A 22,242-nucleotide genomic window follows, 5' to 3' on the forward strand; every position below is an offset into this window, starting at 1 on the left:
GATGTGAGGTGACATCTCATTGTGGTTTTCATTTGCATTTTCCCAATGATTACTTATGTTAAACACCTTTTTATATACTTGTTGGCCATTTTTATGTCTTGTTTTTAGAAATGTCTATTCAGGTCCTCTGTGCATTTTAAAAATCAGATTGGGCTTTTTAAACGTTTTCGAGTGCTCTTTAATTTTTTGGAAGAGAAGGATCGGTGTCACTTCTTCTTTAAATGTTCGGTAGAATTACCCGTGAAGCCATCTGACCACACTTTTCTTTTTTTATGGCAAATTTGTTCTTGATTCAATGTCTTTACTTGTTATAAGCCTGTTCAGATTTTCCATTTCTTCATTATTCAATTATGGTCGATTGTGTGTTTCCAGGAAGTATTTTTCTCAGGTTATCCAGAGTTGTTGCCGCATAACCGTTCATAGTAATCTTTTCCGGTTCTTTTTATTTCTGTAAATCTGTAGTAGTGTCTCCACTTTCATTTCCGACTTTAGTAATTTGAGTCCTCTCTCCTTTTTTCTTAATGAGTTTTAGCAAAAAGTTTGTTAATTTTGTTGCTATTTTAAAACTTTATTTTAATTGATTTTTCTCTACTTTTTTCTAGTCCCTATTTTTCTTTTCTCTAATGTTTAAGACTTCCTTTCTTTTGCTCACTTTGAGTTCGGTTTTCTTTTCTTTTTTTCCTGAGGCATAGATTAAGTTACTGATTTGAGATCTTCTAACAAGATTTAAAATTAAGTTTATTTGGGCAACGTTAGCTAGCAGCATTCCACGCGGGCCAGGCGCACAGCGCCGTGACGCGCCCCCAGCTGTGCGCTCCGCGGCGCGCTCGCCGCCGGCGGCCGGCTCCGCCTCTCCCCGCCGTTCCCGCAGCCTTCGCCCACTTCATCCTCTGGTAACCACCAGGGTGTTGCCGGTGCTTCTAAGTTTATTTGTTGCTTTTTAAAAACATCCCACACGTGAGTGAAATCATTGGCTCTTGTCCTTCCTTATCTCACTCATCTTAACACTCCCACGGCGCGCCCGGGCGGCCCCCCACGGCCACGCCTCCGGCCCCTGGGGGCCGAGCCGAGGCCCCTGGAGCCGGGTCGCGCGTCTCCTGCGGAGGCCGTGTCCGGGCCGCTGGGAAGGACGGCGCAAGGAGCGCGGGGGCGCAGGTGCCCACGCGAAGAAGTGTTTTCAGACGTTCTGGGTAGATCGGCGGAGGAGGGATGGCCGGGGCGGACGGTGGCGCTGGCCTTCGTTTTTCTGAGGCGCCCCAACACCGGTTTTCCGAGAGGCTGCCCCCGTTTTCATTCCCACCAGCAGTGTAAGGGGGGTCCCTTTTGTTCACTTCCTCTCCAACACTTGTTATTTCTTGTCTTATTGGTAATAGCCATTTTAACAAGTGTGAGGCGGTATCTCATTGTGGTTTTAATTTGCATTTCTCTTATGGTTCGTGAGGTTGAACATCTTTTCAGATGTCTGCTCGCCGTCTGTGTGTTTTGGGAAAAGTGTCTGTTCAGGTCCTTCACCCATTTTTCATTGGATTGTTTGGTTTTGCTGCTGTTGTTTTGTGTAAGTGTTTTTTCTTCCTTATGCTTTTTCTTTTTAAAATAAATATATTTTTATTTATTTATTAGAGAAGGGGAGGGAGAATGAGAGGGAGAGAAACATCCGCGTGCGGTTGCCTCTTGAGCCTCCCTCCTGGGGACCAGGCCCGCAGCCCAGGCCGGTGCCCTCCCGGGATTGAACCGGGGACCCTTGGATTCGCCGGCGGGCGCTCCGTCTGCTGAGCCGCACCGGCCGGGGCAAAAGTATATTCTATTGATTATGCTGTTACAGTTGTCCCAATTTTTTCCCCTGTTCCCTCTCTACCCAGTACCCCCATTCCCTCCAGCAATTCCTCCCTTAGTTCGTGTCCATGGGTTGCGCATTAATAAGTTCTTTGCTTTCTCCATTTCCTACACTGTTCTTAACATCCCCTTGTCTATTTTGTACCAACGAATTCCTGCTTCTTACTCCCTGCACCTTTCCCCCACTTTCCCCCTTCCCCCTCCCAACTGATAACCCTCCAAATGATCTCCAAATCGATCATTCTGCTCCTGTTCTGCTTGTCAGCTTAGTTTGTTATTTGGATTCAGTGATTGATAGCTGTGAATTTATTGCCATTTTAATGTTCATTGTTTTGATATCCTTTTTCTTATATAGTTCCCTTTAGCATTTCATATAATAAGGCTTGGTGATGATCACCTCCTTTAGCGTTACTTTGTCTGGGAAGCACTTTATCTGCCCTTCGATTCTAAGTGAGAGCTTTGCTGGATCTAGGTTGTAGTTCCTTGCTTTTCATGACTTTGAATATTTCTTGACAATCCCTTTGGGCCTGCAAAGTTTCTTTTGAGAAGTCAGCTGGCAGTCCTTTGGGAACTCCTTTGTAGGTAACTCTCTGTTTTTCTCTTGCTGTTTTTAAGATTCTCTCTTTGTCTTTAACCTCTGGGATATGAATTATGATGTGTCCTGGTGTGGCCCTCTTTGGGCCCATCTTGTTTGGGACTCCCTGTGCTTCCTGGACTTGTATGTCTATTTCCTTCCTCAAATTACAGAAGTTTTCTTTCATTATTTTTTCAAATAAATTTTTCAATTTCTTCCTCTTCCTCTTCTCCTTCTGGCATCCCTATGATTTGGATGTTGGTACATTTGAAGATGTCCCAGAGGTTCCTTATTCTATCCACATTTTTTAAAATTCTTTTTTCTTCCTGCTGTTCTTATTGAATGCTTTTTCCTTCCTTATGTTCCAAATCATTGATTAGATTCTTGGCTTCATCCCCTCCACTGTTGGTTCCCTGTAGATTCTTCTTTATTCCACTTAATGCAACTTCATCTCTGCCTGGGGCTTTTTCATGGCGTTGAAGCACCCAGTGAGTCCCTGGAGCTCTCTGATCACCAGTGTTTCGAACTGTGCATCTCCATTACCTTTAGTTCTCTTCCTGGAGATTTGTTCTGTCCTTTAATTTGGGTTCTATTCCTTTGCCTTCTCATTTTGGCAGCTTCCTGGTGTTTGTTTCTTTGTATTAGGTAGAGCTGCTTTGACTTCTTGTCTTAGCGCGCCTGTCTGGATGAATGTGGCTTCTTTAAGTCCTTGGTTGTGGGACTTGCACACAGCTCGATTTTCTGACAATTCTGGGTGATATTTGTTTTGTAGTCTAGTTGTATTTTTTGCTGTAGTTGTATGCAGAGATGAGGAGTGTTTACCTATGCCTTCATCTCGAGTGCAAGTCTCCTGTATGAGGTCTTTATATGTTTTGAATATTAGTCCATTATTGGAGGCGTTTTTTTGCAAATGTTTTCTCCCATTTGGTTGGTTGTCTTATTGTTTTGTTGATGGTTTCTTTTGCTGTGCTGTAGTACAGCTTTTTAGTTTGATGTATTCCAATTCATTTTAAGTTCAGTACCTATGCTTTCTTCTATGTATTTAATTGTTTCAGTCTTATATTCAAATCTTTCACTCATTTTGAGTTATTTTTTGTGTATGATGTGAGATACTCTAGTTGCATTCTTTTACATGTGGCTTTCCAGTTTTATGAACACCATGTATTGAAGAGGCTTTCCTTTCTCTGTTGTATGTTTTTGGTTTCTTTGTTGAAAATTAGTTGCCCATATATATGTGCGTTTATTTCTGGGCTCTTAATTCTGTATCATTGGTGTATATGTCTGTTTTTCTCCTAATACCATATTGTTTTGATTATTGTAACTTTGTAGTATCTTTTATAGCATAGATATTAATATTTGCAGGTACAAAATTCTCTCAGTATTGACTTTGCTTCAATTTTGGTGTATAGATTTTATTTTTATTTTTGTAAAAGTATTTCTAATTTCCTTTGTGATTTATTCTTTAATCTGTCAGTTTAAAAGCGTGTTGTTTAATTTCCACGTATTTGTGTTTTTTCCAGTTTTCCTTCTATTTTCACTGTCTAGTTTCATCTGTCATGATCAGAAAAGATACTTTATATTATTTAAATTATTGTTTTAAAATTAAGACTGCTTTGCGGTCTAATCTATGGTCTAGTCTGAGGGATTTTGCTTGTCCACTTGAGAAGCATGTGTTTTTTGCTGTTGCTGAGCGTTCTAAGTCTGTTGGGTGCAACTGAGTTGTAGTGTGGTTCAAGGTCTCTGTTTCCCCACTGATCTTGTGTCTGGTTTTCCACTCTATGGTTAAGAGTGGCTATTTACATATCCAGGTATCCCAGTAGAACTGTTTACTTCTCTCTTCAACTCTATGAATATTTGCTTCATATATTTTGGGACTCTTTTTTTGGTGTATATATTTATAATTCTTATGTCTTGTTGAATTGACTTTTTTTTCAATATATATTGTTTTTCTTTATCTCTTGTAACAGTTTTTGACCTAAAGTTTAGTTTGTTATATTATTATAGCTTTCTTTTGGTTAATATGAAATTAACCAAATTGGAATATCCTTTTCTTTTTCTTTTCTTTTTTTTTTTACTTTCAACCTTTTTCTTTCTTTAGATCTAAAGCGAGTCTCTTCAGAGACTGTAGACTGTATATACTTGGATCACTTAAAAAATCTATCTTGTCAATTTCTGCCTTTTGATGGAATGATTTAACCCTTTTACAGTTAACTGATGAGAAGAACTTGCTGCCATTTTGCAGTTCTGTTAAATGTCCCTCCTGCTGCAACCAGAACCAAAGTCGCCTCCCCCCAAACAAAGACCAAGCCCTCCCTCCGCGGGACCGGGAGGCCACAGCCCTGGCCGAGCGGAGGAAGGTCTCGTGTTCACGCCCTTAGCACATAACTGGTCAAGCTCTTCCAATCAGGACTGGTCCCCCCCACGCTTCCCCAACCGGCTCCCCGCCCCGCGCCCGCCCGCACGCCCCGCGGCCCGGAGCTGGAGCGATCGGACCCCGCAGGAGGCAGCCGCCCCGCGCCGGGCCCTGACTTCCGCCCTGGGGAGGGGTCGGGGCTGCAGCTCCCGGAAGGCGCCACAAAACCGTCCTGCCGTTTGAACGGTGGCCTTTTCTTGCTTGAGTGTTTGCTCGGTTGCTGTGAAACTTAGACTATTTTTCAAAGCCCCTACAGGTAGCTTTAAGTTTCGGTGGAGAAATGAGAGCTTGGAACTTCCTCGTCTGCCATTTTGCGGATTACCGGTTTTCAACGCAAGAAATTGGCAACGATAAACAAAGACGTGGAGTTTACGGAGGGCTGGGGGAGCTAACGCTGCCCTCCGGGTTGGCGACTTTGCCGGGGGAGCCGTGCACGCGCTGTGGGCCTCTGTGCAGGTGGCTGTGGGCGCGCACACCCGCGTCTGCGTGCAAGGGGGGTGGGGGGGGTGTATGTGTGTGTCTGCGCGCAGATGTCCGTATCTGATGTCATCTGACCCAGAATCTCGGCTCCTAGACACTCGGCGTGGGGCAGGGTCGTGGCACGCACGGGACGCTCCGGCTCCGAGGACACTCGCCGTCCCCCGCGGTCACGGCCAGGAAGTGCTAGCGGCGCTGTCTGCGTCCCGCGCGGGGGCTGGCGGAGCGGACGCTGGCTCGCCGCGCGGCGCGATGCTGCACATCCACGAACACTCACGCTTTAGTTTCAGAGAACTTATATTACTATTTTAAACGGTATCTTAAAACCAACAACATTTATTTAAAGAAATTATGCGACCTCTCTCACTCCAGTGGTTGCCCGCTCCCCAGAACTCTTCCCAGCCCCGGTCCTCTGGGGTTTGTGCCTCCCCGCTCGCCCCCCGCCTCGGCCCCACCCCGCGCCCCTGCCCCGCCCCGCCGCCCGCAGCGCCCGGCGGGCAGCCGGTGGCCGGCGAGGCCCCTCCCCGAGCCCGCGGCGGAGGAAGCGGAGGCGGCGGCGGCGGCGGCGGCGGCGCGGAGACCTCGCCGCGCTCATGGCGTCGCCCGGGTGAGTGCGGCGCTCAGGCGCCGGCCGGGCCTCGGCGGGGCCTCGGCGGGGCCGCGGAGGGAGGGGGCGCGGGGCAGGGGCGCGCTCCCTCCCGGCCTTCCGCCCGCCAGGCCCCGCGGCCCCCTCTGGCCGACCTTGGGCGGATGCGCCGCGGGGCCGGGCCGCGTCGGGCCGGGCCGGGCGGGGGAGGGGTGCGGAGGAGAGCGCGCCCCCGGGGCGGGTCTGCCGGTGGTCCGCTCGCGCCGCCGCGGGGAGGCGGCCCGGACGCCCGAGGGGCAGGGGCGAGGGCAGGGAGACGCGCGCGCCCGGCAGCCCTGGGCCCCCTGGGCCCCCGCGGCCGCGGGCCTGCTGGGGCGGCTGCCCCGCTCTGACCTCACTCCCTAATGTCGTCTCGGCGTTAAACGTTCCTTCTAGGAAACGATGGTGCCAGGCGGAGATTGCAATTTTTTAAATCTCCTACTTGCAAAATAAAACCTCATTAATTCATTACGATTACTTTTTATTTTGGTAATTTAGTCATGGAAGCTGGGAATGACAGTCCAACTCCTTCCTTCACTTCACAGAGGAAAATTAGGCTCAAGGTCACTGCTGTAGTGGGTAAAATTCGCCGTTTGCTGGGGTCCCCCTCGCAGAGGGTTTAGACCTGCGGGTGGGTGTGATGGGACCCGGGCTGCCCATGTCCCCACTTCACAGCGGGCCTTCACGCTGCGGGGCCTGCCCTGGAGGTGGCGGTGGTGAGGCCGGGGCCGCCCCCCCCCCCCCCCCCCCCGCCCCCCGCACGGGGGAGCCGACTCCAGCTGTCGTGACCTTTCTGCTCGCCGCCTGTCTGTCTCCGCTTGGGGAGCAGTGGTCGGACCTGCCCAGTACTTTGAGCTCATAAATGGAGTAAACAAGGGCCCCTCCCTCAGAAGGTCCCGCTGATTCACGCGGGCCAAGGTCCCTCTGCATCCGGCCAGAGGGCAAGGCCCCAGGTAGGGGGCTGAGCCACTGTGTGTTGGGGAAGCCCAGAGGCCTTTGTAAAGGTGATGGTGGGTTTGGCGTCCAGCCTCACCACCTGGTAGACCTGGGTCAGAAGTGGACTCAGTGCTGGGCTGGGGTGCCCTCCTGTGTGTGAGGCAGCAGGCCCCAAACGGCGTCCCTGCCGAGGGTGGCCCTGGCACAGACCCGATACCCGTAGTTCCAGCTGTTTGTGAAGAAGGCTGTGCGGCTGAAGTTGGCTCCCATCTGCAATTTTCTGAGAGGTACCCACTGCAAAGATGAGGTCACAAAATCTTTAGTGTACCTGATGTCATTCCACAGAGAGAACTCTGCACTTGTGCTGTGCACAGACTTGGGGACAGCCCACGCCTCCAGACCTGGCTTTCTGAGACCTCCGGCCCCTGTGGTCAGCCCACCAGCAGACACTGTGCCGCTGCGGGTGCTGCGGGAACTGGGCTGGATTCCGGGCAGGGATGGACGGGTGCAGAGGGGCCTCTAAATCCTGCTTCCAGGGAGGGTGTTGTCAAGCCCTGTTCAAAGTGCCTTTGCATGGATTGGGTTAGTGAATCTTCACAGCAGGCCTGTCAGGAGGTCCTGATTTTGCCTCCCTTATGCAGGTAGGGAAACTGAGGCCCCGCTAAGAGTGTAAATTAAGATTGGATGTAAAACGACCCTATTAAGGAGGGTTGGTTTAAATTTGGTTAGTGAAGCACACATGAAAATGCTGGACCCTGTGTTTTGTTCTGACAGCAGAGCACACTCAGCATCTCTCAGGTGCGCTCTGCATGAAGCTGAAGTGCTGTGTTCTCGCTGTTCATCGCAGGAAGCAGCTGTGTTGGCGGAGCGGTTGTCCCTTTGGGTATGGTTTTACAAAAGATGGCTGAAAAGGAAGAAGTGCCTATTTCCTTTAAAGAAGGATTTGAGTCCGAGGTGGTGCTTTCCAAGACCCACCTGCCTATGTGGTGGTTCTGTTGTAGGTTCTCTATATCGTAGCTTTTTTTTAATCCTCACCCAAGGATATGTTTTTATTGATTTTTTTTAAGAGGGAGCGGGGGAGAGAGAAACGTGGATGCACCCAGTCCTGGGATGGAACCCACAAATTAGGTGTGTGCCCGGACTGGGAATGGAATCTGCAGCCCTTTGGTGCACAGGACCTGCTCCACCCAACTCAGCCTCCTGGCCAGGACTCTACACTGTAGCTTTTTATAAAATCGGTAGTTGCCTTATTTTTAAAAAGAAGCAATGCATGCACCCGGTACACATTTCAAAAGGTGCAGAAGGGAGCGAAATGAAAACGCAGGGCCCTTGCACCCTGCCCCTGCGGGATCTGCCCGTGTCCTGTCTTGAGCCCACAGAGCGTTTTGGCGGCGGCCTTGGCCCTTCCTCGTGGATGCCTGGCTCTTCCAACGCTGAGAGAGGGAGCCTTGTGTCGTTTGTGTCACGACTACTTTTCATCCATCTGTCATTTGCGTTTGGACTTTATGCTACTCTGAGATTTTTAAAAATATGTTTATTTATTTTTAGAGAGGGGAAGGGAGAGTGAAAGTGAGGGAGAGGAACGTTGATGTGCACGAGAAATATTGATTGGTTTCCTCTCTCACGCCCCCCTTTGGGGTCACGGGCCGGCGCTCAGTCCACCGCGCTGCACCAGTCAGGGAAGATTTTTTAAAGTATTTAATATTTTCTTTCAGTGCATTTTTTTGTTTCATTTTCTAATTTGACTCTCAGACCCATTTGGTACTCATTTTGGTGAAAGGAGTGTTGGGGATTGCCTTTATTTTCCCAGGTGGCTGTAGCTGAATAAGCACCAGGCCCTCAGCCGGGCTGGGCCTGTCTCTGGGCCCCCCGCTCCGGGGCTCGCTTGGCGGACCTGCGCTGCGGCCCAGGCCTGGTGCGGCCGGGCCTGCGCGCTACTGTCCGGCAGGTTTTGTCCTCTCTCACTACTGTTCTTTTTCAAAGTTTTCCTGATTATTGTTGTACAGATCTTTTCCCATAGAATCAGCTTATCTGTTTTTCAACCTAAATTCACTTATTGATTACTTGAGGGAGAATTGTCTTTAAAAATTATATTAAGCCTTCTTTTCCCCAAACAGCCTGCCTTTTCAATTGTTCAAGTCTTATATCCTTTAGCGTTCAGTCTTTTCATATAGATGTTGCAGTTATAACACATATTCCTAAATTTCCCCTTGTTGATGCTCGAAGTGGGGGTTTCCCTTCCGTGTTTCTGAAGTGCCGCGCGTGTGCAGGAGGGCGGCTCGGCGTCCCCAGCCCTGTTCTCGTTGCTTGCAGCTGCTTTCCAGCTGATCTTGGGTTTTCCAGGTCTTCCTTTCTGTGGAAACACAGCAGGGCAATATGGATGGAACGCCCGTCTTCAGGGAAGGAGCGGCGGTGGCCTGTCTGGTTCCCGGTGGAGGGTCGGCTTCCCTGGGCCCAGCGGCCCCGTCCAGCCCTGCGCCCACGCCGGTGCCGACCTGCTCCTGGCCCTCCAGCCCTGTCCACCCAGACGCTTCCCGCCTCCGGCAGGGGCAGCCCGGCTGCGCCCGGAGAGCAGGCAGGGCCTGCGCGCTGTCTTTCTCACAGGCCCTGGCTGGACTGTGGAAACCCTTCGCAGGCACGTCCAGCCCCCGGCCCCCGGTGGTCCCCCTGGGTGCTGCCCCCAGCCTGACCCTCATCACCCCTTGTCCGTCATCAGCCTGGGACAGGCGTGTTGCCTGGGCCCCAGAGCACCCTCCAGACCCGAGCCCGTCGCGTCTCCTGGCCTAGGAGCGCCCCCCCTCCGCCGCCTTCCCCCGCTGCCCCCTGCGCCCCTGCCCAGCCGGGCGCGGCCGTCTGTCCCCGGAGCCCTGCACGGCACACCCTCCGGTGTGTCCTCTGTTTGAACTTGTTCCGGTTTGTGGGTCGGCGGTTTCCCCCACCTGGTTGAACATCGGCCACGAGCAGGGATGTTAGGTTCCTTCACTGGTGCCTCCCAAACTTTGACGAAGGGCCCTGCCGCAGGTGAGCACGTGGGCCGACCCAGGAGCGCGCGGACCGCCTTCCGGCCCGTGTGCCGTGTCCGCACGCCTCTCCGGCTCCCAACATGGACGGGCATGCAGGCCCATGAGGGCCGCCGGCTTCTCTTGCTCCCGTGTGGGATGACCGCTCACAGTCTCTCTGCAGCCTCGCTCTAGTGCGAATTCCTGGAGAAGCAGGCCTTTCCCTGTTGTTCGGTGAGCTCCGGTGGAAGGCTGGGTGCTCGGACCCTGGTTCTCGCCTCCTGTTGCGGCAGTGTTGCCCCAGGCTCCGCTGAAGGGCGTCGTTAGCAGCCGGGAGATTTTGCCCGATGGAAGGTGCCCTTTCTCAGCGCTGACTCAGCGGCTGAGAAGACGCAGGCCCTCGGTCAGGGTCCCTGTGCTGCGGGGACTCATCGCCAGGCCATGCCGTGCGCGTCCGTTCCTGTGCCCTGATACCAGACATCTGTCCCCACGTGCCGTTCGGTGGAACCTTCTCATGTGCATCTTCTCAGTACCCACTTCTGCAGGATGCCTTCCAAACTTTTCAGAGGTGGGATGACCCCTAGGTTTGGACGTTGTGGGTTGAATTGTGCTCCCCTCCCCCCAAACATCCTCACCCCTAGGACCTGAGAATGTGACCTTTTTTTGGAAGCAGGCCCTTTGCAGGTGTGATTAGTTAAGATGAGGCCGCCCTGGGTAAGATAGGGCCGAATCCAGGGACTGGTGTCCTTAGAAGAAGCAGAGAAGAAGCAGAGGCTCGAGAGGACAACCCACGCAAGGACCGGTCCAGCGGGTCCATGGTCAAGAGCCATGTGCGCTGTGCTAGTTTGCCAGGTGCTGGGACAGCACCACAGACCAGGGGCTTAAAGCAAAGGCATTTCTTCCCTCCCAGTTCTGGACGCCCAGAGTTCAAAACTGAGGTGTCCGCGGCTGGTTTCTTCCTGGAAGCTCAGAGGGCATCTGCTGGTGCCTGTCACCGAGTGCCCAGGGTCCTTGGATTGTAGATGCCTGACTGCAGCCCTGGCTTCCGTGGCCGCATGTCTGTCTGCCCGTGTATCCAGATGTTCCTCTTCCAAGGATACCAGCCATTGCATTGGGCCACCCGATCGCAGTGACCTCATCTTTATTTAATTAATTTTAAGGTCCCACCCATGGCACTAGGGTTAGGACTTGAACATATGTTTTGGGAGGATTTGAAAGTGTTTATACTAACAAAGTGAGGCTTTGTGGGCAGAGTAACTGGCGTTGGGTTCTGTTTTGTTTCGGGGCCCAGATGTGGAGCCGGCGTGAGAAGTGGCAGGTCTTGAAAACCGTTAACATCAACCACCAAAAGTTGAGTCAGAACCTTTATCACTCAAAGCAGTTAACAGCAGGGGGCGACCGCACTGCAGGGAGCAGCGGCACGTGTGTCTGCCTGGGAGTCCTCCTGCTGGATGGTTTTCTGGGCCGTCTTGTCACTGGCACCATCGTGAAGGAGCCAGGTTTGTTACTAGGAATCAGCCCAGGGCATGAGGTTTGGGTGCTGATCTGGTCACGGAGGGGCACTGTCCCCGCTGTGCCCAGCTCCGCGTGGTGGCCGGCATCTTCACCTTCATAGGTGGGGGTCTCCCGAGTCAGACTCGCAGGCGAAAGTGGAAAAGCTCCTCGGGTGGTTCCTGAGAGACAGCCCGCGAGGCAGAGGGCTGCCGCCCCCTGCGGATGCGCAGGAGGCCCGGTGCGCGAACCAGGGGGTCCGTCCGCTGACTTAGAGAGATCTGCTGGGCCCACTGGACCCTCAGGGCGGTGGTCGGCTTGCCCCTCACCCTGGAGGGAAGTCGGTGCCGGACGGAGAGCCGGCATGGAAGGGGAGCCGCGGCGCCCCTGCTGAGGCCACCAGCGCAGGGAGCTCGGAGGCCAGGGGCCCGCGCCCGAGCGGGGCCCTCCCTGGGGCTGAGGGCCCGGGGCCGAGACTGATGGGGCCCCCAATGGGGAAGCAAAGCGGGTGCGTAGAACGAGGCCTACCTGTATGTTGTCGGTTAAAGACACGGCCCATGGCAACGTGCCCAGGCTACAAGGGGAAGAGAGTTGGCTGACGTGTGGGGTGTCTTTCCAAAGAGCAAAGGCCTTTCTTTGCATGTTTCTGTGTTTTATATTTGTTGTATGCTTGGAATCAGAAAAAGACATCACTGATAGGAGTGATCTTCAGGCAGAGCTCGGCTGAAAGCCGCGTAGCCCGCGTCTGGGGCTGGCGGCGTGGCGCTGGCTTCCTGCCTCCGCCTGGCGGGCCCCAGACTGATCCGAGGAGGCTCCGCACGGCTCAAGGCTCTGTGCTTGGGAAACGGCCGGACTTTGACTTGGCAGATGGGCTTCTTTATGTGATTTTTATCATGACTGGCTCTAACTGTAAGTTACCAAAAACCTCTCTGAGCATAAAAAGTCATGAGCCAGAAGGGAACCTGAAGATTCACGTTTGAGGTGGGGCTGCGAGCCTGCAGGTCTGCGCTGCTGGAGCCTCAGTTCTGCCCGCAGCATGGCTTGGGGTGCAGTCAGCTCAGGCTGCCGGGACCTACCAGGTAGCACGGCCGGGGGACTTCACCACAGACGGTTGCGCCTCGCGGTTCTGGGCACTGGAAGTCCCAGGTCACGGAGCAGGTCGGTTCGGCTTCTCCTGCGGCCTTGCCTGGGAGTCCAGGTGCCGCCTTCTTGCCTCTGTGGTCCTTCTTGAGACTGTGGACAGAGAACCAACCCCAGGGGTCTCTTCCAGTGACCCCACACCACCAGTCCCACCAGATCAGGGTCCCACTCTTATGGCTTCCTTTGGCCCTAATGACCCTCCTGAAGACCCCATTCTCCAAACAGCCACAGTGGGGTCGTGGCTCCCACCTGGGGACCTGAGGGGCACAGCTCGGGCCGGGCGGCATGGGAAGCAGAGCTGTCTGTCCGTTGGATGCAGGTGAGGCTTCTCTCATTGACAAGAGGGATGTGCAGCATCTTATGTACATGTTTATGGAGCAGCGCGCAAACCGAGGCTGACCCTGTGACAGTGCCGCTCAGGCGCCCGGCTCTCTGTGCAGGACAGAAACGGGTGACGCTTCAGCGCGTCGCGGCAGTCCGCTGGGGCGTGTCCTGTGCTGGGCTCTGCACCCCTGTCCTCCGTCCCTCCGGGAACCGTCTTAACCTGTCCTGTCGTTTTCTTTCATTAATGTTGCTTTTTCTTATTACAAAAGCGCTATGTGTTCTTTGCGTGCGAGTGAAGAGAACGCCACGTGAACCCCGTTTCATCGGCAGTGGGTTCAGGCGAGGTCGGAGTTCCCAGTGCCCTGCGGGAAAGTGGCTGAGCAGCCCCCAGGGTCCCAGGTGGTCCCCTGATGGCGGGACCCCAGGGAGGCCCGGAGGAGCCGGGCAGGTCCCGGGAGGGAGGACGGGGCGAATGCAGAGTGTTCGTCCTGCTGGGGAAGCGCGTGGAGCTGGGTCACGCGTCTCAGAACCACGTGCCCCAGAGGGAGCTGGGCAGTGGCTTGGGGCCCCGCGTGGCCAGGCCTCCGTGGGGCCCCCAGACTGTGCTCTGGCCCTGCCTCCCCACTCAGAGCGCCAGTTTCACACCCCTTTCAGTTGTAATAAATAAGCACGTGCATCCCCTACTTAGAGGACTTGAAATAAGAGAGAATAAACCGATACAGTGCCCAGAGGTAACTACCCTGCTAACTTTTCAAACTTTTTATTGAGAAATAATTTCTGCTTAGAGATAAAGTATAAAACCAAAAATTCCCCTATTCTTGGCATTGCACCTCATTTACTTTTCTCATTTGTCATTCGTTCTCTCTTGCTGTGTGTGTGTGTGTGTGTGTGTGTGTAGTACACATACTACACATAATTAATACACGTGTATCATTTTTTCTTAAGGGTTACAGAGTCAGCTGCCTATGTCCTCACCCTCTATCCTGAAACCCTTCGGCGTCTGTCTCCTGAGAATAGAGACACCCTAACGGAACCACAGCAGAGTTATTCATGTTTGTTAACGTAACGTTGACAACACCCGCATCTCAAGTTGGTCAGCGGGCCCTCAAACTTCTCCTTGTGCCCCAAGGTCCGGTCCAGGGCGCGGCCTTGCACTTTGATTTCCTGCCTCATCGGCACCTTCCCCGGGGCCGTTTCCGCACTTGTCTGGGTCTGTGTTCGAACTTGGGGACAGTGCAGCGCCCTCCCCGCCTCGCGTGCGGTTTCAGTCTGGGTTTGTGCACGCGACTCGGTCCAGGTTCCGCACTCTCCGTGGGAACCCCGCACAGGCGGTGTTGGGCCTTTCCCGGGGGACCACGGCGGGGGGCACACCGTGGCGACCTGTCCCCATGGTCACTGGCTGTGGTCGCCCCCTGAAGTGCGGTTACTGGGCTTGCTCCCTGGCGCCTGGTAACCAGCCTCCGAGGAGACATGTTAAGACGCGGCTTGTTCCTTGCCTGCGTTGCCGTCTGCGCCTTGGTGTGTGTCGGCGGTGAGGGTTGTGACGGCTGCCCGTGGCGCTGCTCCGGCCACCGCCGTCCCGCGGCCGCGTCCCGCCAGGACGAGAGTCCTCTGCCCCTGCCGGTCCCCCTGTTGGTCCCCGTTTATCATCTGCCTGTGCCATTGATTCCTATTCTCGGTGGCTTTTAAGTAGTTCCTGCAGTGGATGTTGTTCATGGTCTGAGTGTCCCGGACGTGACCGTGGGAGCCCTTGTTGCCGGCTGCTGTGTCCCGTCACCGTTTTGAGCACTTTGTGTTTTCTGAAAGCAGGTGCTTAAACTCGTCTGGTACCTTCCCCGCACCCGGCCTGGCATCAGCCATTTCCCCACAGAGCGTGGCTGTCTCTAGCGAAGAATGATAGTACAGGGTGCTTCTGCGGCCCTTCCAGGGGACAGAGCCAGGAAGTCCATGCGTGTGCACGTGAACACGCGTGCACACACGCACATCCCGGTGCGGCTCTGTGAGTGCTGAGCCCGACCCCCCCGCCCCAGCCCGTGGGCCTTTTCTCCGGCCGTGGGACCGCGCTCGCGCCTTCCCGGGCCCCCCGAGCAGCGGACTCTGTGGAGGGCCGTGCACGCGGAGCACACCCACGGGGAGGAATTCGGGGCCCTCCCCTCTGCTCGCGTTCGTTGGCCACGTCCGGCGAGTTTCCTCGGGCTCCCCTCTGTTGACCTGCAGATACACATGCTCTGTTTTATCAAATCGCCACCACACTGAGCCTGACTCTGACGAACACCATCCCCAACCTCGGGCCCAGCATGTGTTTCTATAAAACGAGACTCAGAATATTTCGTAATGGTTGCCGAATACAACTGTACCAGAATTCCCGGTTGTTGGACTTTGAGTTTAAGATGTGTCCAGTGTTTTGCTGTGAGACATGAAGCCGGCACCAACACCTTTGTGACTAGATCTCCGTTATTTCCACAGGGTAGAAGTGGGACTGCTGGTCTGCGGGTATGTACAGTTTCGTCTCTCTGAGCGGCTGGGCCTGTGCGCTGGCTGGTGCTTTCTGAGAACGCGGACATTTTCTCTGCGGGGCTGCCCACCAGAACCACCACGGCACCTTCAGAAGCAGGGACGTCCAGGCCCGGACTCAGAACCTCTGAGGTTCTGGTTTGGAGGTTCTGGTTTCAAGGCTCTGGGGTCTGCAGTTTTGAAAGGCCCCCAATGACGTTTTAATATGCAGCCAATTTGAAAGGAGAATGTGGTATTTCATGATTTTAATTCTACTGTTCTTCTGAAATTGTTGCAGGCAGTCAGATTTGGGAGAAGTGGCCCCCGAAATAAAAGCCCCCGAGGCACGAGCCGCCGTGGCCGGCGCAGGTAAGGCCGGGCTCGGGCCCTCCCCTCTGCGGGTGCGCTGCTTCCCCCAGCCCTGCCCCGGGCCGGGGAGCGGGACCGAAAAGCAAAGCAGCCTAAGGCTCCGTTGTTCCTTTCCCAGGAATGTTCCATCTAGGAATTACTCTTTTAAAAACTCCCCTTGTGTGCTCAAAACGGGATTCCATTCTAAACAGGTGGTAAGCTCCCCGGGACACACACCTGCAGCTCGAGTGTCGTAACAGCCCCGACTCCTGTCCAGGGTGCCTGTCTGGTTCCCACCCTGGGCGCTGCTGTGGGGGAACGGTGCGTTTTGTGGGGACCACAGGTGTAAATTGCAACTGTCCTGGCAGATGAGGGCTTGTGGTCTTTCTGGTCCGGGTCCCCCTAAGCCGGTCCCCCTCTCTCTGGAGACAGGCGGGGTGGGGCTGCCGCTGTCTTCGTGACTTGAGCTTTAAGGTGTGGCCGCCTCCAGACGCAGCGACTGGTTTGGGATGCCCCCCTCGTTGATTTGGTGCTTCTCCAACTGAATGTGTTCTATTGGATAGTAGCAGTGTTGTGCCAAAATAACTCCACAAAATACGCAAGTAAGGGTGGGGGTGGGCTTATCACTTTGTTTCATTAATCCAAACAGATCTATTTTTTCAGTGAGTTACGACTCACACCCACTAGAACGGCTGCTATCACAAAAACAAAAGAAGGGTTTTGTCTGGTGTGGGAGAGTCGGAGCCCTCGGACCCTGTTGGGGGGGCCGTGAGGCGCTGCCGTTGCTTCGGGAGCGGCGGGCATTGCTGCGGGGGCTGGGAGGGGCTGGGGGGCGCTCCACGGCGGGCGCGGCGCCTTCCTTTCAAGTGATTGGGGACTAAATAGGTAAGTGGAGATCGCACAACTTTGTGAATGTGAACAGCCACAGAACTGGTCATTATAAAATGGTTTCCTTCCCCAGAGATTTTTTTCTTTTTTGTTAAAGTGCACACAGTCCTCACCCGCTCTGTTTCCCGGTCAGGGCCACTTTGAACATTCCCGGTGTTGTGTGCCCGTCGGGGGACCCGTACCTCCCTCCTCGCGCGCCCGGCCCCCAGCGCTGCACTCTCTGTCCCCGTGATGCGGCTGCTGTGGGCACCCCCCTCAGCGGACGCCTGCACTACGTGCCTTTTCCCGAGGGGCTTGTTCCATGCGGCCTCAGGGTCGTCCGTGCGGCAGCATTTGGCAGAACCTCCTTCCATTTCAACTTTGAATAAGATGCCACTGCAGGGGCAGAGCACACACTGTGTGTCTGTTCAGCCTGTGATGGACTCTCGGGCTGTTTCTTTGTCTTAGCTGCAGTGCGTGACGATGTTATGAACGTGGGTGGGCAAATATCTCTTTGGGACCTTGTTTTCAGTGTTTGGAGGTACACACCCAGGCGTGGCATTGCTGGGACATGTCGGAGCTCCTACTTGCGGGTGAAACTAAGGGTGTCTGTGCTTTTCTTCCAGATCTGGAATGGAGAGAAATGGAAGGAGAGGACCGCGAGCTTCAGTATGGAGGTGGGAGCCCCGGGCTGTGGTGGGGGACCGGGGCGGGGAAGGAGAGGGAGGAAGGGCAAAGGGAGCGCCACCTGCCGTTTTGCCTTCGGAACAATTGTCTTAGCGAGAAACAGCGGCCTCAGAGATCAGCTTGAGCGGCTGGCACGTGCCACAGGCCCCCAGTCTGGGTGACACGCTCTCTCCTTTGCTGTTGCAGAAGGTCCGAACGAGGCTCAGGACAGCGACTTTCCAGCAGGTAGGCGCTTTCCCTTCCCTTTCTTCCGTCCACTCCAGCTCCCTGTCCTGCTGAAGGAAGACAGCGTCTGTGCTGGTGGTCCCCACCCGGCCGCCTCCAAATCACCTCTAGTCTATTGACCCCTTATGTCAACTTACATGTGAATAACGTTGCCAGAGGAACAACCCCCTGGACCTGTTAGTGTACAGAGCAGCACAGTCGTTGGCATCTTTGGATGTGATTTTTAACAAGTTCTCGAAGGGACTCTGGAGCCCAGCAGAGCCTGGGAACGCCCCGGCTGGTCCCGGGGATTCATTTTCAGGCCTGTGGGGGCCACGCCGGGGCGTGCGTGTGTCACCGGGCTGGTTTGCTCCGGCTTTTCCCTGTTGCACTGCACACCCTGCTGCTTAAAAGATCAGGACGGTTCTGTGTGTGACAAGGAAGACGACGCTCCTGGTTTCATTCTGGCAAAACTCAGCAGCCTGCGCACGGAGAGTTTCTTCTTCAGTGTGTCTCTCCCCAGAGTCCTTCTGTTTCTGCAGCAAGTTCCAGCCCCTGGTCCGCGTGCAGGCACACAGCCCAAGAACCTGCCAGGCGCCTGTGCAGGCAGCAGGTGGCCTGTGGGGCAGCGAGGCCGCGTGTCCCAGGGTTCTGGGTGCTGCTGGCCACTGGGCCCGGCCTGCGCCCGCCCCACCTGCATCCCACGCGGCGCTTCCTCTTTGGAGAAAGGGGGGGAAGGAGTCCTGAACCGTGGCAGGATCTTTATTTGTGACGTTGATTTAGCGAACATGTGAAGTGTACTAATTGTAGGTGGTATGAAAATCAGTAAAGGGCCTTGGCCGAGACAGGGACGCGGATGAAGCCTTTGACAGGCGCGGGACAGGCTTTGACAAGCGGCTGCCGGGAGCAGCCGGTCTCTGCGAGGGTCCACGTCGTGAAGGGTGGCACGTGGGGAGCTGAACGAGCCCGTGCGGGATTGCGATAATTTCTAATAAATACAATAAAAATTTAAACCCATAGTATTGGCTTCAGACCCGTAACATAGTTCAGCTGTGGTTTGCAGCACTCTATACCTAGTAGTACCTCCCTGTGTCCTTTCAAAATTCTCCAGTTACTTTGTAAAGAGAGGAGAACACGAACAGAGAGATCAGTGATTCAGGGATGGTGTTACCCGTGGGGCATTCCTGGTGGCAGTGCGAGGGGGTCCCCTGCTGCCCCCCTACCCCCCCACCCTGTGCGAGAGAAGCAGAGGACGTGCTGGGGGTGGGGGTGGGGAGATCGGCTGCCCGAGCCCGAAGGCCTCCAGAGAAAGCAGGCACCAGGCGCGTGGACTTCTGCGGGTGGGCCCCGGGTCCCGTCCTCCTTCCTCAGGTCCCGTGAGACTCCTGTGTTTGTGTCCGGGTGCTGGGATTCGCGGGTGTCTTGCTCTCAGGTGGCCCAGGGGTCCTGCATCCCGCTGGAGTGAGGGGGCTGCCCCCACCCCCCGATGCCCCCCTCCCCCCACCCTGGGCCCTGCCCGCACGGTGCACACTGACACCTCCCGTTTCCTTCCACAGCGGGGGGGAGCCGGCTGCAGGAGATGCTGTCGTTGCTGGGACTGGAGACGTGCCAGGTCCAGAAGCTCGGCCTCCAGGACGCCCTGCAGATCAGCAGTGACAGCGTGAGGAACGGGGCTCCCCAGGGCCCCAGGGACCTGCCCGGGGGCTTCCTCAGGAGGCTGCAGGCCCTCAGTGCTGAGGCCCGGAGCACCACCGTGCTGCTGGGCCTGCCCCCGGGCGCCCGGCCTGCGGAGAAGGGCCACACGGAGGAGGAGGTCATCTACTGGGACGCGGCCGACGACAGCGCCGCGGACATCTACTCCTTCTCGGAGCTGCCCACCCCCGACACGCCCGTGAACCCCTTGGACCTCCTCTGTGCCCTGCTGCTTTCTTCCGACGCCTTCCTGCAGCAAGAAATCGTGCTGAGGATGTCTCTCTGCCAGTTTGCACTCCCACTGGTTCTGCCCGACTCGGAGAACCACACCCCCAGCTTCCTGCTGTGGGCCATGCGGGGCGTTGTGCGGACGTGGTGGGCACAGCCCCCAAGGGCTGCGGGCAGCCTCTGGGAGGACAGTGTGGTCCTGCCCCGGACGCCCACCTTCGCCTTCGTGCGCATGGAGGTCAGCAGCAACTCCAAGTCCCAGCTGCTCAACGCCTTGCTCAGCCCAGGCCACAGGCAGCGCGACTGCTTCTGGCACCGGGACCTGAGCCTGGGCACCAGCTCCCGGGAGATTGCGGACGGGCTGGTGGAGATTTCCTGGTCCCTGCCCAGTGGCCGGGAGGACCTGGACCTCTTCCCAGAGCCTGTGGCCTTTCTGAACCTCAGAGGCGACATTGGGTCTCACTGGCTGCAGTTTAAGCTGCTGACGGAAGTCTCCTCGGCTGTGTTCATCCTGACCGACAACATCAGTAAGAAGGAGTACAAACTGCTGTCCTCCATGAAGGGGTCGGCCACCAAGTACTACTTCATCCTGAGCCCCTACCGTGGGAAGCGGAACTCCAACCTGCGGTTCCTGAACAGGCTGGTCCCCGTGCTGCGGATGGACCACTCCCACGTGCTCGTGAAGGTCAGCAGCACCGACGGCGCGCGCTTCCTGCGCAGGGTCCGCTCCATCCTGGCGCACGTGGCCCGGGCGCCCTGCAGGAGGGTGTCGGTGGAGGACATGGCGCAGGCAGCCCGCACGCTGGGGCTCAGGGTCGACGAGGACTGCGCGGAGTGCCAGCAGGCGAAGGGCCGCATGGAACGGGTCACCAGGAGCCTCAGGGACTCGGACGCCTACCGCCGGGAGGAGCTGCGCCTGCAGGGGGAGCTGTGGCGAGAGGCGGCCCAGGTGGAGAAGGAGCTGTGCCAGGCCCAGTGGGCCGGGGACCCTGCGGACCAGCGCCCGGCCGAGCTGCGGCGCCGGCTGCTGGAGCTTCGCACTCAGCAGAGCGCCCACGACCCCGCGGGGGCCGTGCAGGAGTTCATCGCCGGTGTCAGCTGCCCCTCCCTGGGTGAGCGGCAGTATTTCCTGAGGTGGATGGAGTGGGGGCTGGCCTGGGTGGCGCAGCCGCGGCCGCGGCCGCCTCCGGAGGCAGCTCTGACGCTGAGACCGCGGCCGGGCGGGGGGGCCGCCTTGCGGGAGCAGCTCTGGCCGGAGCCGCTGGGCGTGGAGCACTTCCTGCGGGAGATGGCGCAGTTCTACGAGGCCGAGAGCTGCCTGGTGGAGGCTGGGAAGCTGCTGGCGGGCCAGAGGCGGTTTGCCCACTTCCCAGGCTTGGCTTTGGAGCTGCTGGTGAGGGGGCTGCCCCTGGAGCTGATCGACGGGAGCACGCGGAGCGCCCCCCTGCGCTGGGTCACGGGGCTCCTGAGGGCGCTGCACGGGCGCCTGGGCAGGAGGTCGCGGCTGGTGGTGCTGTCGGCGCTGGGCGTGCCGGGCACGGGCAAGTCCACGCTTCTCAACTCCATGTTCGGGCTTCGGTTTGCCACAGGGACGGGTTGTGGTCCTCGAGGGGCCTTCATGCAGCTCGTCACGGTGGCCGAGAGCTTCAGCCAGGACCTGGGCTGTGACCACATCCTGGTGATAGACTCGGGGGGGTTGGTCGGCGGCGCCCCGGCCAGCGCTGGGGAGCGCTTCGAGCTCGAGGCCTCCCTGGCCACTTTGATTATGGGGCTGAGTAACGTCTCCGTGATCAGTTTAGCTGAAACGAGGGACATCCCACCGGCCATTGTGCATGCATTTCTGAGGCTGGAGAAGACGGGGCACATGCCCAACTACCAGTTTGTGTACCAGAACCTCCACGACGCGCCTGCCCCCGGCCCCAAGCCGCGGGAGAGGAGGCCGCGGCCGGAGCCGCCTGCGGACGGCAGCCGAGCTGCGCCCCTGGCGGACAAGCAGGGAGACGGCCTTCGGACGCTGGCGGACCTGGCCTTCTGTGACCCCGAGAAGCAGCACATCTGGCACATCCCAGGTCTGTGGCACGGGGTGCCTCCCATGGCCACTGTGAGCTTGGGGTACAGTGAAGCTGTTTTTGAGCTGAAGAGATGCCTGCTGGAGAACATCCGGAACGGCCTGTCCAACCCCAACCAGAACATCCAGCAGCTCATCGAGCTGGTGAGGCGGCTGTGAGTGCCGCTGCGCGGGGCGTCCGCCTCGGGCGGGCGCACTGCGCGCGGGAGGGTAGAGACGCAAGGACGGGCCTGGAGTCTCCTGAACGGCCTGCCCGGCTGAGAGAGGCTGTCGGGGCTGGAGCGGCCGGCGCGGGGGCCTCGTCTGTCTGCCCCCGGGGCAGGGAGGGGCCTCGGTCCCCAGGAGAGGGGTCGGGAAGGGCCCCGGGGAACAGACAGGCTTGGCAGGTGGGCGGCTCGATGCTGCCCGTTCAGCGAGGGCCCCTGTGGGGCAGTCTGTTTATCGCCCCCCCCCGCCCCCCCGCCCCCCGCCACACCGCACAGCCACAGCACCCGGTGGGCCCCCGCCTGCAGCGCCAACACGACCTGCTCCTGCGACGCCTTCCCCCAGACTGTGAGCTCCGGGGGCAGGGCTGTTACCCAGCTCTGTCGCCCCAGGGCCTGGTTTACTGTAGGCACTTGAATAAAACTTTGTGAAACAAGTGAGTGCGCAAGTACGAGTGAGGGGCGGCGCCTCTCAGGGCCTCGGTGTCCCCGTTCCCTGTGAGGGGACCAGGCCTGGGGGGGCTGCGCGGGGCCCTGTGGGCAGGTCTGTTCTAGGCAGGCCCGGGGGACCGAACCTGCGTCCTGGTGGCGACTGGGTGTCCGCATCAGGGTCCCACCCTGTAGGCGAGGAAGGGGCCCA

At 56.6% G+C, this 22,242-nt stretch overlaps 1 protein-coding gene across 5 annotated transcripts; it reads left to right on the forward strand.

Annotated features, from left to right (window-relative positions):
- Positions 1 to 5,829: 5,829 nt before the first annotated feature.
- Positions 5,830 to 22,010, forward strand: URGCP (upregulator of cell proliferation). Of its 5 annotated transcripts, none has more exons than XM_054571421.1 (6): positions 5,830 to 5,904; positions 15,279 to 15,305; positions 15,604 to 15,674; positions 17,147 to 17,197; positions 17,394 to 17,432; positions 18,968 to 22,010. In XM_054571421.1, the coding sequence occupies exons 1-6, from the start codon at positions 5,891 to 5,893 to the stop codon at positions 21,556 to 21,558; spliced, it is 2,793 nt and encodes a 930-aa protein (XP_054427396.1). In that variant the 5' UTR covers positions 5,830 to 5,890; the 3' UTR covers positions 21,559 to 22,010. The 5 variants fall into 5 exon arrangements, with proteins under 5 accessions (XP_054427396.1, XP_054427400.1, XP_054427397.1 ...); XM_054571425.1 differs by having other exon boundaries at positions 15,284 to 15,305; XM_054571422.1 differs by lacking the exon at positions 15,279 to 15,305.
- The last annotated feature ends 232 nt before the right edge of the window (positions 22,011 to 22,242 follow it).

The sequence above is a fragment of the Pteronotus mesoamericanus genome, unplaced genomic scaffold (assembly GCF_021234165.1).
Source record: "Pteronotus mesoamericanus isolate MK-2021 breed Mesoamerican mustached bat unplaced genomic scaffold, CSHL_Meso_final contig_220, whole genome shotgun sequence".
Lineage (NCBI taxonomy): Eukaryota > Metazoa > Chordata > Mammalia > Chiroptera > Mormoopidae > Pteronotus > Pteronotus mesoamericanus.